The 16,242-nt window shown below is 42.5% G+C and overlaps 2 protein-coding genes across 9 annotated transcripts in view; one reads left to right on the forward strand and one right to left on the reverse strand.

Annotated features, from left to right (window-relative positions):
- Fbxo38 (F-box protein 38) overlaps positions 1 to 15,573 on the reverse strand; it is a 45,617-nt gene extending 30,044 nt beyond the window's left edge. For 3 of the 7 annotated variants that reach the window (XM_029546919.1, XM_021214489.2, XM_029546915.1), the window contains exons 1-4: positions 15,322 to 15,573; positions 7,125 to 7,290; positions 2,111 to 2,244; positions 53 to 216 (exon numbers count right to left, since the gene is read on the reverse strand). In XM_029546919.1, coding sequence (XP_029402779.1) covers positions 53 to 216; positions 2,111 to 2,244; positions 7,125 to 7,252 — 426 coding nt within the window. In that variant the 5' untranslated portion in view covers positions 7,253 to 7,290; positions 15,322 to 15,573. The remainder of the gene's footprint in view (positions 1 to 52; positions 217 to 2,110; positions 2,245 to 7,124; positions 7,291 to 15,321) is intronic. The other 4 variants (XM_029546920.1, XM_029546917.1, XM_029546918.1 and 1 more) reach the window with 3 other exon arrangements.
- A 58-nt stretch (positions 15,574 to 15,631) lies between these two features.
- Positions 15,632 to 16,242, forward strand: part of LOC110333336 (serine protease inhibitor Kazal-type 10) — a 107,642-nt gene continuing 107,031 nt past the window's right edge. Inside the window, exon 1 of one of the 2 annotated variants that reach the window (XM_021214926.1) lies at positions 15,632 to 15,747. The gene's annotated coding sequence lies outside the window, so the exon portion shown is untranslated. The remainder of the gene's footprint in view (positions 15,748 to 16,242) is intronic. The other variant, XM_021214927.1, reaches the window with a different exon arrangement.

Consider the following 16,242-nt stretch of genomic DNA (forward strand, 5'->3'; position numbering starts at 1 on the left):
CACTACTCATCAACCAGCTGGTGTTATTAAAGTGCTCCAGCAGCATACTTACCACCAAGTTTGGGCATGCTTGCAAAGCTTCCAAGACTCCTGGGATGCTGAAAGCCTCCTGGCCCCTCACTCTCCGCCTCTCGAGATATCTAGGGTGAAGGCCATACAGCTGTTCAACATCTGGCATCTTCTTCAAAAGGGTTAGGAAACTGGAATCTGTGAAGCCTGAGGAGGTCAGAGCATTTATAACACCTTCATAAATATGTACTATATACTTACAAGTTTCAACAAAAATCCAAAAAGAAAAGGTTCCCCGTGAAAGTTCTAAGAAGATAATGCCCCAGCTGAAGAAACCATTCCAACAGAAGATACGCCAGTCTCATTACATGGAAAATGAGTCACAAATGCTACCTGCAAACTAGGTTCTAACCATTTCCTTGCAATTGTTCTTTTTATATGTTTAACTATTATTCCTCATTATTTCAGACAGTTCATTTTAAAATAAGACAAAAGGAAGTTGGCTAAGAAAATAATAACAATTGAATGTGAGCAGATGCTGAGATGCTAAACAAACAAACAGACCAAACTGTATCTGCAAGGCCAGCTGTGCTCTGTAGCAGAAATTAACAAAGTGCAAACATAGACAGGCAAACCTTCACAACAGGAGATTTTGATTAAAAACGTATGGAGACAAGTCACAGGCATAGCATGTTTTCTATTACCGGAGTCTTTAAAGATCTGAAAGCCAATTGTCTGCCCACTGATAACAAAATATTAAGTTTCCAACTAACCAAAGAACTGAAGCTTTAAAAAAAAAAAAATGTTCTATTTGTATAGGGCTAATCCAGAGTTGCTAACTATAAAATCACAATGGTAAGAGCCAAGCATAAATGGGAAAAGTTAACAAAGATGGGATATGACTCAAAAGAGTTCACACATATGAGCCACCAGGTACTTCTATCAATTTTCAGGGCTTCAGCTGGGCATGTTAGCACATATATTTAATCTCAGCATGGGAGTTGGGAACAGAGATAGGTGGATCTCTGTGAATTTAAGGCCAGTATGGTCTGTATGGTGCATTCCAGCCAACAGCGGCTATATAGTTAAGAACCAGTCCTAAAAAATGACCCGGGGTTTAACTTTATAGAACAGGCCAGTGCAGCATTAAATACATTTAATGTGATCTCCTCCTACAGACTGCTACGCTACTTTCTTTTATATTCACTGCAGAGATGAAAAGCTTTGGACCTCAGGTATTCATTAGTCTGAAAACTGGCCATGGGCTCACAGATTCTTCCAAATTTGCTAAGTGCCCCGATGTTAATGCTAAGCACGGAGCACATGAGAGCTCTGCTGTCCTCCAGGATCCTGTTTGCAATCTCTGCTAAGGCACATCTAACACAGAATGAGATCATTATTCTCATGCTGCCCTGCCTGATTTCTTGCCTACCTCAAACCATCACTCTCTAGAGTTAAATGAACCCTGTCCCTTCACACTGCTTCCTAAGTGACTAAAGACAACTGTGTTTTGTCTGCTTTAACTTAAGTTACAGCCTAGCCCTGCAATGTTCTTTTCGAGAATATGTATGCTGGAATCTCTTCAAAGGGCCCAGCACCACAAGCTGCACACTACAGAACTCGAGAGGTAACCTGTACTGTCTGTCCAGGCAGCTCTTCAGCCTCCACTTCTATGCTTCTGGTAAGAACTTCTGTGATGTTCTATTGCTGTTGAGTTTGTCTGCCTCAGCCTCAATCCATGTTCAAAGTCTCATGGTTTGAATGTTATTTTTTAAAAGCACTATTTTAAAAAAACTAGTTAATAAAAGACAGACAAGCATACTGCGACTGTTAAGAGAAGGCAGCCCTTTCTATTATTATTTTAGTGAGAGCTTGCCATGACCCGTGCATCAAGGATATCCTTCATTTTTTGTTTTCCTTCCTCCTGCTAGACCCTCCTTCTTCCTCCCCTCCAAACAGCACCCCCTTTGCTCTTATGTCATAAATTTGTTACCTTAAAAAAAAAAAAAAAAAAAAAAAAAAAAGAGTCACGTTCTACGGACGCCATTTTTATCACTTTCTAATAGGGCTCAAATGTACCTTAAAATCTCTGTGTACTTACCACTTGGCATATACTCCCACCACCGCCCTGCACAGAGATCCACCACTCTCACAACCCTCAGATACAGAGTCACTGCTTCCTTTAGCTTCCGAGAAAGGCATTCCATGCACATGATATCCTGCAGTGGCAGGTACCTTTGTAATGGAGAGAAATATTAATCAAGTATGCATGCAGGTCTTCTTCTCTCTCATGTTCCGACCCTCTAAATGACCTGAGGTCCTAGGAACATTCACAGTACTCGGTCATTCATTCAGCTCACCATTTTTTTTGTTGTTGTTGCTAATTTGTTTTATTATTTCATGTTTAATGTTTTGCCTGCACATATGTATGTGTACCACATGCACTCCTGGTGACCTTGGAGGTCAGAAGAGGGTGTTGGTTGCCTGGGACTGGAGTTACACATGGGTGCTAGGAATCAAACCTGCATCCTCTACAAGAGCCACAAGTGTTCTTAACCACTGAGCCAGCTCTCCAGTCCCCAATCAGCTTTTAAGTAAATACAGGTAAGCCGGCAAATACTGAGCACTCAAAGTACTAAACTCTCTCCAAGCCACAGGGATAAACTTACAATACTTCCCAAACGTTTTCAAGGACAAAATATGTAAATAAAAATAAAAATGGACATACCAAAAGGCAAAACAGCGCAAAGAAGAGAACAAACCAAACCAAACCCTCAGTGCATTTCAAGGCACAAGGGAAGGAAGGAGAGACAGACAGAAGGGGATGACAGCCAGCATCCCGGATCATCTTCACAGCATGTTCCCTACAATTGCCTCCCAGCTTGCACTGCTCCTTGAAATGCCTTTCTCCAGTCAAGTGCATGTATGTGTGCTGACTTAAGGCACACATCGTTTCACATGCACTGCCATATGTGTTGCTAAAGCCTTTCCTCAATTTTCTTTTTTTTAATATTTTATTTAATTTTTTTAACTAACTCACTTTACATTCCTCTTACTACCCTCCTCCAACACCCCCCCCCCAAACCACAATCCTTCCCCCATTCCATCTTCCCTTCTCCTCTGAGTGGGTGGGGGCCTCCCTGGGTATCCGTCCCCCCACCTTCCCAACCCTGGCACTTCAAGTCTCCTCTCCCTCTGAGGCCAGAGAAGGCAGCCCAGCTAGAAGAACATATCCCATAGACAGGCAACAGTTTTTGGGATAGTCTCTACTCCAGTTCTTCAGGACCCACACGAAGATTAAGCTGCACATCTGTATGTATATGCGAGGAGGCCTAGGTTCAGCCCATGTATGCTCTCTGAGAGCCCCAAGGGTTCAGGTTAGTTGACTCTGTTGGTCTTCCTGTAAGATCCTATCCTCCTTGGGGGCCTATAATCCTTCCTATTCTTCAGTAAGAGTCCCCAAGTTCCATCCACTGAGGCAGATGGAGGAAGGGAACTGTGAGTCGGGTGAGGATGGGGAGGGTTAATGTGGGGAGGACAGGAGAGATGGCCAGATGGTCATGAGAATGAGTGGAATCTGCAACTGGTTGGGGGTGGGGTGGGGGAGGGGCATCTCCAGGACCAGACAGAGACCTGGGATAAGGGAAGTGCCCAAGAACCAGTGACTAATCACCTAACTATACTGGGGATATGGAACATGAAAAGGCCACCTCCTGTAGCCAGGCAGGAACCCCGGTGGAACAATACAGAGATACTAACCCACCCACAAAACTTTCAATCCAAAATTTATCCTGTTTACAAGAAATATAGGCACAGGGGATGGAGCAGAGACTGAGGGAATGGCCAACCAATAACCTGCCCAACTTGAGACTCATCCCATGGGCAAGCACCAATCCCTGATGCTATTAACGATCCTATTGTGCTTGCAGACAGGAGTCTAGCATGGCTGTCCTCTGAGAGGCTCTACCCAGCAGCTGACTCTTCCCCATCTCATCTCCATCCTGAAACTAACAGCCAGCCTATTTCTATCTAGTTTCTAATGACACCAACATCTATTTTTAAATAGCAGAAAGCCTCAATTTTGTCCTTAAAAACCCTCCATACCCACCTAGACTGTCAAGTGGAAGCTACCTTTTACCCAGTGGGTACAGTGTCACAACTGTATTCCAAGGAGAGCAGCTAGCTGTCTTTTGGCCACACTACCCTTGTGGTGCCACCCTGTCCCTGGTCCTCTAGCTTACAGCTCCTTTCCAGTGTCCAGGAGAAGCCAGGAGCAGCAGAGCTACTTCCTGCTGCCATTCTTCACTTGTTCCTTCAATGCAACCTACAGCTATATGACAAATTCCTTAACTAAATCATCTGCAAAGTCCTGCTGAGGGTATCTTCCTCATTGGTTGTGAGCTTCACTCATCGGGTAGGGCTACTATTGGGCCATTTTAAATGTAGTGAAACTGGCTAGCAAAGCTAAGTCGATGGAATTCCTACAGCTAGGTATGTGGTAGAGCAGCAATGCCCACATAGTGCAGGCTGCCTCTAATTCCAACAGCCAAGTATCCCTGTGCATGCTCACTATCTTTCTGCTGTGCTGTGTTGCTACCACTGGCCCTTCTTCAAAGCTATTTAAATAAAGACGATACATTTAAATTAAATTTTCACCAAAAACATTACTGTTACTCTCTAGAGCTTAAAACAATTTTCAGAAGATATATGACTACACATTATATATATAAGCAATGAAAAACACCGAATTTGCTTTCCAAATCAAGTTTTACATTATTCCAATAGTTTTACTATTATGCAAAATATTTGCCTGAGTTAGTTTTGTAACTTCTCAGTAACTCAGTAACTTTTAAAAAGAAATCAAGATGATTTTTCATTAAATTTTCTCTAGGAAGTAGAAATAAGTTTTTCCGTTTGTTTGTTTGTTTGTTTTGGTTTTTTTGTTGTTGTTGTTTTGTTTTTTCGAGACAGGGTTTCTCTGTATAGCCCTGGCTGTCCTGGAACTCACTTTGTAGACCAGGCTGGCCTCGAACTCAGAAATCTGCCTGCCTCTGCCTCCTGAGTGCTGGGATTAAAGGCATGTGCCACCACTGCCCAGCTGAAATATGTTTTTTCTATGATAGATGTGGTTTAAAATACCAGCATTAAAAGAATACATAGGAAGTGGGGTGGGGGAGGCAAGGGATGGACATATAACAAAAACAAAGTTTATGTAAAAAATATCTTAATGAAACCTAATTTTTTTATAAGTTAATAAAAACCATGTTATAAAAGTACATAAGTACATTTTTAGAAAAGAGTAAAAAAAGGGAGACCACACAATTACAGCAGGAGTCTTCAGATAAAAAAATTTAGGAGCCTGAAAATAAAACTTAACCTATTTATTCTAGAAAAATCCAGACCACGAACTCAGGGCAGCTCAGAGTTTCTGCATTCAGTTAATGTGATCAAGTTTATTAGAAACAATATAAGACCCCTTTGCCTGATTCTCATCTTTACATTTGAATAATCCACCCAACTATAAACTAGCATCTGCTTTCAATGTAAAATATGGTCCAATATGTCCACAATATATCCAAACACTTGAAATTATCTGAGGCATAACTTTTGTGCATTTTTATGGGGTTGGCATGATCAATCAGGGTAATGTACAGCATGTAGTGACCATCAATCAACATCTAACAATTATAACTATGCTTCAGAAATTTAATGCTTAATTCTCCCCATTTATAATAAAGCTATAGGATCTGAGATAGAGACATGCTTTTAGTTTTTTTCTCCAAACGTTTGTAGGCTCTGACATCATCACTTATACATCTTTTCCACAATGATGTGAAAACCAACTTTTTAAACTAGATGGCTTCATGGATTGGAATGCACACATGCAGCCCCCCGTTGGTCTGCTCTGCCCAACCCTTGCTATTGTCTTCAACTCTCAGCATAACGACATGTTACTGACTGTAGTTTAAAATGTATTTGAACACTGGGTACTGTTAGTTGCCTTTACTGAAATGTCTGGCATTTCCACATATTTTTTCTAGCACATGAATTTTAACATCATTTTGCTATGGTAGAAAAGATACCTAATGTTTTAATTGGGCCTTTTATTCTCAGATATTAACTATCAAAGACTACACTGTGCCACAGAAGATAAAAGCTACAAAGGATAAAAAAATTCAACAGTATATTACAAAAAGAAAGTACTCATGAAGCCTTAAAATAACAATATTACTTATAAACCTCATAATTTGAAAATATTGATAATGTGTAAAATTCAACACATTTCCAAGAACTTTTAATAGGTAGGATGTTTTTCTGAGTGAATAACCTAGTCTAATGATAATTATCTAATAAAAAAAATCCTAGAGGCTTTGAAAATTTAATTATAAACATGGAAAAAAGACAAACCAGAAATGAACCATATGCAAGACAAGGGAAACTTTAAGTACTGTGTCACATGTACATTGATGGAATAGAAAACAAAGACTAACATGGTAACTGAAAGTATTGTTGCAATATAAAGTCAGGAGAACAAAATACAGGATCACTGAACCACACATCCATGTCTTACAATGTAATGAGTGCTTTGAGAACACTGTTTGGCCACTGAATCCTAAAACACCTCTGTCCAAATCATTGTCCATAGGTAGAGAATGGTAGACCAGTACACTAACTTGGGTCTCTAACTCCAGAGAAGTATTCTAGTCGTTGAATGGTATGGATAAAGATAATGAATAAAAAGAACGAAAACTGGAATAAAATATTTTCTTTCTTGGTTTAATTAGTGGTTCTTAAAATACAGTTTGAGGAGAAATATAACTTTACAGTGTTTTGGAGGCTTGGAAATGGCTCACCAGTTAAGAGCACTTGCTGTTCTTGCAGGATTCAGGCCCAAGTCCCTGCTACCAGTGCATCCCATCTACAACTCCAGATTTAAGGGATCCAACACCCTCTTTTGATTTCGAAGGCACTAGGCACACACATGGCACACAAACAGATATGCTAGCAAAACACTAATACATATATGGTAAAATAAAGGAAAAAAGCTTTATAGGACAAGGTTGACTTTACTTTTACATTGTAGAAACATAAAAGTAATCCAAACAAAATCCCACCTGAAAATATGACAGAGCACTTCATGTGACAGCTGGTTCATGTAGTCCTTCTCTTCATCGGCTGTCATTTCCTCAGTGACCTCACTGTCCATCACACACACTTTAGCACTTTTCTTTCGTGGTCCCATGGCTGTGCTCCCTCAGTGTCAAAGTTAGTTCAAAACACCTGAAAGGCAAACAGTAGTGCAGCCTAAAGCACACCAAACTCCGACACAAAGTGCTCCTATTACAAGTGAGTTATAATATTCATTCGGGGCTACTAATGGGCAAAGGTTGAAAATACTGATGCTATTACAATGGTACACCATATGAGTATCTTGTCCTGAAGAACAGTTTAGAGTGAACAGAACCCAAGCAGAAAGTCCCACTTTCTAATTTGCACTCTGAGGTTTCCCACCCAGCTGGTTCCCTCGGTTTCTCCAGGCATCAATTTCTCAGTGTGTAAAGCAAGATAACTAAACTAGGTAACAAAACTGCTTCTTGGCTAGGAGCTCATGATTCGAACCATCAATATGCAAAGAAAGGCCTGTCTGAACTCACAGGAGTGACCCTTTCAGCTCTCAAGCTCAGCTGCGCCCTCACCTGCATGCTATTAATACCAAGGAATCCAGCCTTGTATGTAAGCTAGCCCAACACAGTAGACTCTAGGACTCGAATTTTTGATCTGCCACAAATTACTACTTCCAGGAGAGGAATCAACCTTTTAAATTCTTCATTCTCCTATCTGTAAAGTGAGGGAATGAGACATCTTCCGTGAATGGAATAAAACCAAACTATAGACACTCTCCTTAAAAATACACACACACATACAGAACTTGCAATTTTGAAGGGCAAACTCACTTTTATGTAGCATATACACTTGGCTTTTAAAATGAAGCCTTAGTAAGGGAAGAAGACGAGGGAAGGAAAAGGAGGTGAGCGACTACATATTTTGTTCTGTTTATTGATATGTGAGTATACCGCTCAGACTGTCAGAATGTCTGGGAATATTTTAATGATGGCAGTTCAGATGTAGACTAGTTCTGAAATGTGAACCTCTTCAGCATTAATGGCACATTGTAGACAGAGTTGTCAAGTGAAATCAGATTTATTTGGGTAATTCTTTAAGTCACACATGCCTTCACATACTTCAAAAGCCTGTAGTAAGCCTAGCATCACGAACAAAAGACTTTGGAAGTCAGTGAGGTGGTAAGGAATCATGTAAATGAACTTAGAACTTCAAGCTGAGGTAAGTGGTATAAAGAAAGCAAACACAGTTTCAAAGTAGCACATAGCACACCAGCCTCGTTCACTGCTGGCTTATTTGAAGGAAAGGCCAATCAAAATGGTATCTGAGGGATGATCAGAAGATAGGGCAAAAAGAGAGTAGGGAAGCAAAAAAAGAAACCCCTGCTAGGAGGCCACAGTAGTGTATGCCTCCAAGTCCTTGGGTGGTTCCCTGGGATCTGGACCTTGCTGGGCAGACAGGAATGCTCGAAGTCCTGTGGGCTGAGATCTGGTGGAGAAACTGCAGCTCCCTGGATGATCACTGTATAGCGTTGAACAGGGAAGCAGGGCTTATGATGTACAGCTGGATCAAGGAAACAGATTTAGCTAATCTCAACAGACAAGCTGTCTCAGTAGTGGAGCAATCTTTAGGCTGTAGACATTCCTGAGAGAAAGCTATGGTGGCCACTTCCTGCATATATTATCAACATTCACACAGAAGAGGAAGGGTTTGCCATTGTTTCCCTCTGGGCTTGAGGTCCTCAAGAAGCTGCACCCAGGTTAACAGCACACATTTTCTGAGGTCCTCACATACTCAGGGTTCCCCCACTCCTCAGATATGCTGAACTCTGTCTGGAAAGGAAATCTGTTTTATAAACTGAAACAAAACTGCTGGTGGTAGGATGAAGAAGACAAAATGGAAGTTAGATGAGGCTGAACTACCAGCAGGGTTCCTAATGCTCCACATGATGAAACGCCAGTCTGTCAAGGTGAGCGTGCACTGTACTTGGCAAGCCTGGGAACCCTGGAATAAAAGGACACAGTACTGAAATACGCATAGCTCCCGGGGATCCTCTGCTTTGGCCATCAACAGGAGCAAACAGTCTACATAAATCTGTATTTCCTTGTGCTTGTCTGTGTTCTCATCTCTTCTTCCCTCACTGAAAAGTTCATGTGGTATCAGCACTCTCGCCAGTACCTGGGTTCCAGCATTCCACATGTAACCCTATGCAAACTTCCTGCTTGGTCACTTCCACTAGTCACAACCCAGGAAGCAAGGAAATAAAGATTATAGAACCATGCGTGGGTTCTCATCAAAAGGCATGTAATAGCATGGGCCTGGAACAGTTCTCAACCTGTGGGTCATTACCCTGTTGGGGGGTCACATATCAGATGTTCTGCATTTCAAACATTACGATTCATAACAGTAGCAAAATTACAGTTATGAAACTACATCAAAAATAAATATACAAACCAGTTTTTGACTCTATCACACCCATGTTTTCCTGTTTATTGTTTCTTCTCCAACTGAAATTTCTTCTATTACAGTACCTCCTGAACCTGCTTCTCAGGCTTGGGCTCCAAAGTACCCTCTTCTTTGGGACTACTCACCTCTAATTTCCCCAAGTGATCTCTCTGTGCCCACTCTTGTCTCCATTGCCAGTTCCTGTGCAAAGCCATTTCTAACCGACCAACTACATCTATTCCTAAGGCTTCAGCTGCTACAAATCAAACACAGCACACACTGTCTTCTACACACTGTTCCTACACTGTAAACTCTGTCCTACACACATGCAGACCTCTCAGTCCCTGTGACTCCTCAGTGAGCTATCACACATTTCCCACGATATCATTATTCCATGCCTTCCCATTGGCTTCTGGGGCTCTACTACCGAGCCTCATCTAGGCTGCTGTGGTCGACGGCTTTCTACTTAGTACCCAGCAGTGTGTCATCAAGGCCTATAGCAAAGGCAACCGTAGCTCAGGCTTCAGTAGATAATTCACTAAATAATGCTTATCACAATACATTTTACACTGAAGCTACAGCAATCTTTTCAAAGCATTCTTCTTACTAAGCTTTAAAAAATCAAAAGCATTGCATAGACTAAGTCTCAAGTATGATTTTATGTAGAAAACAGTACATGACAAATATGCCGGTGTTCTTTACACAGTATCAACAGTGGTTGCTAGTGAAAAATAAGAGCAGATGAACATGAAAAAACAACTTAGTTTTGACTCATGTTCATCTCAGTCAGAGCTTTACAGATTGCTCATGCATATGGGATTTCTTTAAAAGTGAAAAAAGAAATGAACGGAAAAGAAAATACAAGACAAGTGGCCACGACAGTCACCTTCTTTACTCTCCCCTCCCCTTCCCATTTCCCCTTCTCTCTAGTCTAGAAAACTATTAATTAGGCTTCAAAATTCAATTTAAATTGTTGGTGTTTTGTGAAACCGTCTTTCATCTGAGTTCTCTATGAAGCACACAGCAGTTTGTGTGATGTTAGATGTCATTTTTGGGAGGAAAGCATCTCAAGCTCACCTCCAGGCACTAACAAGTCTTCACGCACAATAAATCCATTACTCCATATGCACCCACTAAGCATTTCACACTCTTGAGAGCAGTTTGCTACCACAACATTCAATAATCTCAGCAGTAAATACTATCAGGTTAACCCAATAAAAACACACATAATAGCTACTCACACTAAGTCGAAGGGCTGTATCTATCTACGGATGGCCCAGATGTGCAGAATAACCCTCCAGGTACTGAACAAATGCTTTAGTTTAAGAATTTTGACAGCCCTTCAAAAGACATGCTCCTGACTCTTGCTTAGCTATAAGGCTTTAATGAAGGGAGGGCTTGAGTTGACATGGGGTAAGAGACAGACGTTTATATCAGGAGGTTGATAGGAGAGACCATACTCTTCCTTTTTTTGCCCCCATTGAATCCTCTGCACTTAAAGTATCTTGCTTCTACGACTATTATCTCTGATTATGCATTATTATTCTGCAGTGCTCTTTCAGAGGCAAATTTAATAACTCTCAGGGTCCCATATATACCTAAAATCCCAAGTTAACTAGACTTACTATAACTAAGTTTACAAAACTAGATGTGTTTAGAATTTAAAAATTATAGAGATAAATCATAAAGGAGACAGGTGTTCAACAAGCCCGTGAAAGTCTAGTTAGCCGATCAAATCTATCTAAAACCAAAAAACAGTGACAAAAACTAAATTATCAGGACTTACAGGCTATTCATAGCTCTTCCATTAGGCCTATAATCAAGCATGTGTTCTTGCAAGTCCATCCTGTACTTACTTACAAGAACACACCTGTCTGATAAAAAGGCTATAAGCCTTTGGTGAAGGGAGGACCTGAGATGACACTGGGTAAGAGACAGACCTTTTACATCAGGATGCTGATAGCCAAGAGGAAGCCCTCTTCAATACTTGCAACTACCTCTGGGAATGTTCGGAAGGGAAATCTTCATCACTCAAGGGCTCCTATATTTTTCCTTAGCTTTTGTGCATGTTGACAAAAGACAACAGACTGTCCAACTCAAGTGGGCATCAGTTCATTTACATAAAAAAAACCAAGCTAGGCTATGTTGAGCATTATTTCAAACACTGAGGACCAGGGGCCCTGTGCTCCTGTTATGTGAAGAAAACACCAAGTGATTCATGCCCAAGTCCCACATGGAGAGTATCTCTTTGTAAAGAGACTGCTATGCTTCTCCTTCCTGGCAAGGGGGAGTAAAAAGCAAGTTAAGCCTAAAGAAAGCACCACAGCTATCCTTTATTTCCCCTTCTCCCAGCTTCTCCATCCCACACCATCCACCACCTAGCATCCTGCTTCCCTGGACACGCAAAGAAGGTTTAAGGGAGTAGAGGGTTAAGAGAGAGGGTGAAGGCAATTCAGGTTCACAGCAGCATGCAGAAGAATGTGACATGAGGGTGAAGGACAGGTGACTATAAACAGCACAAAAATGTGAAAACATGAACGTGGCATTTTAAAATATCAAGCATTATTTCTAAAGTTAACAATTTTTGGAGGCTCTGAACCTCCGAGAAATGTTAGTCTGACAGAAACAATAATCTATCCCTTAATAATAGTAAATGCTAAAGGGGCCCTCAGAGACCACCTAGTCAGGCTGCTGACGTTTTGTGAGTTATAAAGTCATCTGAGAACAGGACAGTGGCATCTCTGTCCTACTCTCATGCAGACAGAATTACAAATAAAATTTCAGAGGCTCTTTTAGATGAACAAAGAACCGGAGAGTGTAAATCAGGAAGTCACTTGCCTTGGGTCAAATATTAAATGCCAGCCTCAGAAGACCCAGCCTTCCCCACCTACATAGCATTCTCTATGACTGTCAGTCCTCAGCCACCACAGCTGTCTCACCACATTCCAGAGCTACATCACAAGGCCTGAAGATTGGCTTCAGGATGCTATTAGAATTTGGATCATACCCTCCTCCACAAAACTGGGCTTCCACACAGTAGCCACAACCACCTGGGTAGCCCATTATCATTCCACAGGAGCCTGATTACCAGAGCAAAGGAAGCTTCAATTCTGTCCTGGCATCCCAGGCAGTCTTAAGCCCGAGTTCTTTGCCAATGCTCTTTAAATCAAGTCTTTCTGAAGTATGCCTCTCTAAGGCCTTCTCCTTCAGCCATGTGCTCAGCAGAAAGGACTCTATAATAACCCTACAAAGTCATTTGGGTCGCTCCTCAAATTGTGCCTGTCTTAAGCTTTAATGCTCTAACATTCACCTGCTTGAAATTATGCTTTTTAAACTGTGTACTCTATCATAGATGTATTTACTTAACACTGCAGTGCATAAGTCTGAAACCACCTTGCCTACCAATACCCTACCTCCTGGACTCATTAAACCCCTTTCAACTGACAATCTTCCTCTATCTGATCTACCTTGTCAGTATTTTTTATCACTGACTACTAATTAGAAAGGTATAATTACTCCTCTCCACTCAGCTCACACATGGCACTCTAGAACACTAGTATTTCACAGAGAAGAGCTAAACTGACATCACAAAACTAGCCGAAATGGCAGGAATCTGTTAAGATTTCTTTTTCCCACAAGTTGGAATCAGGTCTTGGTCTGTGTCTAATCAACAGCAACTCTCTTGAAAAGACCCCTTTCTCTTGGCTTCTGGCATCCAGGCATTCCTCCATCTCCTCACTCATTCAGGTACTGTCTGGTGAGGACGAGGTGGCAGCAAAGCCTCCCACCTGGCTTATACGCTTAGATTCCACACTTCAGGTTCCTTCCCCAATCACCCCAACTTACTAAGATCAAATGATATCTTATTACCCTAAACAAACATTAACATGGAACAAAGATCTTAAATCATCCCGATGGTCCTACACGGCCAAGGTCACTCCTGCCTAAGAGGTTTCTAATGCCTCTTTATCTTCTGTTGGCTTCAGTCTGCTATGTCAGTGGGACCTTGCACATCACGTAATATTCGCAGAATACTTCATGTATCCACTATCTATAATGTGTCATCCATCCACCACACTGCTTTGATTTAAAAGGGGAGGGGAACCTATACTGATGAAAGGGCAAGGAATCTAGTTCAACCCTTTATTTTACAAATAATGAAAATCAGCACCAGAAGGATATGCTACCTGTCTCTGAGGCAGAAAGCACCGTTTCTGAAATAAGGGCCTAGGCCTTCAATTGCAATTCAAGACCAATTTTTACACCACTTAACTTTAGTGAAACCTAGTTTTCCCTTCCTCTTCTGTTATGTCCTTTTGAATAAAAATGAAACGTGGACCTCAGGCACACAACCATTTAAACACACACACACACACACACACACACACACACACACACACACGAGCGCGCGCGCTGTTGTCTGAAATCATTTTCTAGAGAGACATAAATCTCCCTTATGAGGCCCGTGACAAACTAACGTACTATTCCACCAAAGTTTACCTTGGGGACCTAATGAGTTTTTTGGGTTTACTTACACAGTGTGGCTGAGGAGCTACACACAGGAAGGAGCCTGGTGTGCTGGAAAGCAGCCAGACTGTGAAGTCCTCACCTGGTATGGACGATGGCCTCCCTCTGGCTGTACCCTAGGAATTATTTTCCCCTCTTCAGTCAGCCCTCCCAGACTCTGTACTTTAATACCGCCCCCACTAAGAGGCCAAGTGCAATCAGGGCAGAATTACATACAAATGGCCAGAGGTACAGAGGGAGAGAGCCCTGACTCTCAGGCTAGGAACCCATGACCCGCCCCCTGCCCCCAAACACACCTTCTACTAAGGAATGTCAACAAACAGCAGGGTCTTTTGTAGGAAGTCAGAGCAAAGACTGAAAGGGCTGTTGTGCTTGAGGGATGGATGACACTGTATAACACACATCAGCACCCCTGACACCCTTCTCCCCAAATACAGCACGACTGCAACATCACAATTTATGACAAGAGGGACGAGGTCTTTCTAGTCATCTGAAAACGGTAATTCTCAAACAAAAGTTTTTAAAAAAAAAAAAAATCACATGACTATTCTCAGTCTATAACTACATAGTATGTGCTTTTCCATGTTCCAATTTTCCCCATCTCTCCAGAAAAAAAATGGCTTTACAGAAACCCTACTGTATCTCCCATTTGTGATGGGGTGGGAGAAGGAGATTAAGCCTGTGTCTACTCCGATACTTTTCTCGAAAAGATGAGACATTTCAGGTTCAAACCAATGAGGGGGGATCTGCTCAAAAAAAAAAAAAAAAAAAAAAAAAACCCACTAAAGAAAACAGTAACAGTGGGACGAAAACCAGGGTCTCCCTTTTCTTTCTTTTTTTTACACGATGAATTAACCGCATCCTAGGAGGGCTACTTCCTCGGCAGACTGAGGGCAGGCGTTCCTCAATTGACTGACCCAAACGACTCAACATTAAAATCGTTGCCTCTGCGGGCGCCTGGGGTGTGTGTGTATCGGGGGAGGGGCCCCAGGTCTGGCCAAGGCTCGCATTTGGGGGGATGAAGCCGAGACCCAGGCGCGGCTCTGCGTGGCGGAGTTAGAAAGCTGCGATGCCATGGGAGCCAGGCCTGAACGGCCAGCGCTACACTTCGGACTCTCCTTTTTCGGTCGCTCTAGGCCCCCAGAGTTCCTGAACCCCGAGATCGAGGATCTGGGCGGTGGGAGCCCCGGACCCCTCCATCTGCCCACCACCGCGCACCTCCACCGTCGCGACAGCCTCCCAGGCCGCGGCTCACTTACGCCGGCCCTCCGTCTGTTTTTGTGGTGGAGAGGGACCTAGAATCGCGACAGACTCTTCCTGCGGCCCCCACCTCCGCAGCGCTTCCGCTTCCGCCGCCTCTAGCGTCTTCCGAAGAAGTGTCATCAGGGGCTGGGCCTGGGCGGGCCTCACCGCGTCCATGTTAGGTGTGGCTCCGCCCTAGCGAAGCGGCCATGGTAAGCGTGGTCTTTCTTAAAGCCTATCAGCCCGCCCTTCTTCCGGTGACGTAGACGTTCCCTACCGGAAATGCCCGGTACTCTGGGATCCTGGATGTACACTGGCTCCCCTCTTCTTCATTGGCAAAATGAATAGGTGCAATAAAAATATTTTCCAGCTAAAAGCAGGACCCTTGATTTCAGGGTGTGGGTAAGTGGCGGGGCGCAAAGACTATTAAATCATTCTGTGATTTGCGAGCGTTGCCTTTGCATGGTTTATGGTTTATAGTCTCTTGAACAGCACTTTTCCCGTCAGTGTTTTATTAATAAATGTGACACTGGGCCTTTGGCTTATGAGCAGAGATCTGCTTGATAGGTTTTTTTCTCTATATATTGTCTAAAGTGAGGATAGCCGTGACAATGTCGCAAAACTGGACTGAAATCTAATTTGTTTTTTGTTTTTATTTTTGTTTAATTTATAACCTACAGATCTCTTGTCAATGCACTTACAGGCCTGTAACTAACACGGATGCTATCTATCTCTCTGTAGGTGCCCCGGGGCGGGGAGCGGGGGTGGGGGTGGGGACAGAGATCATGTACATAGAACATTTAAAACTCAATTTGACAAGCTACAGGGCGGGGTAGGTTAACTGCTGATTCTAAACTCAGTAAGGTGGGCTGGGAGCGTCGTGCACAATGTTCTAAT

Source organism: Mus pahari, chromosome 15 (genome assembly GCF_900095145.1).
Source record: "Mus pahari chromosome 15, PAHARI_EIJ_v1.1, whole genome shotgun sequence".
NCBI lineage: Eukaryota > Metazoa > Chordata > Mammalia > Rodentia > Muridae > Mus > Mus pahari.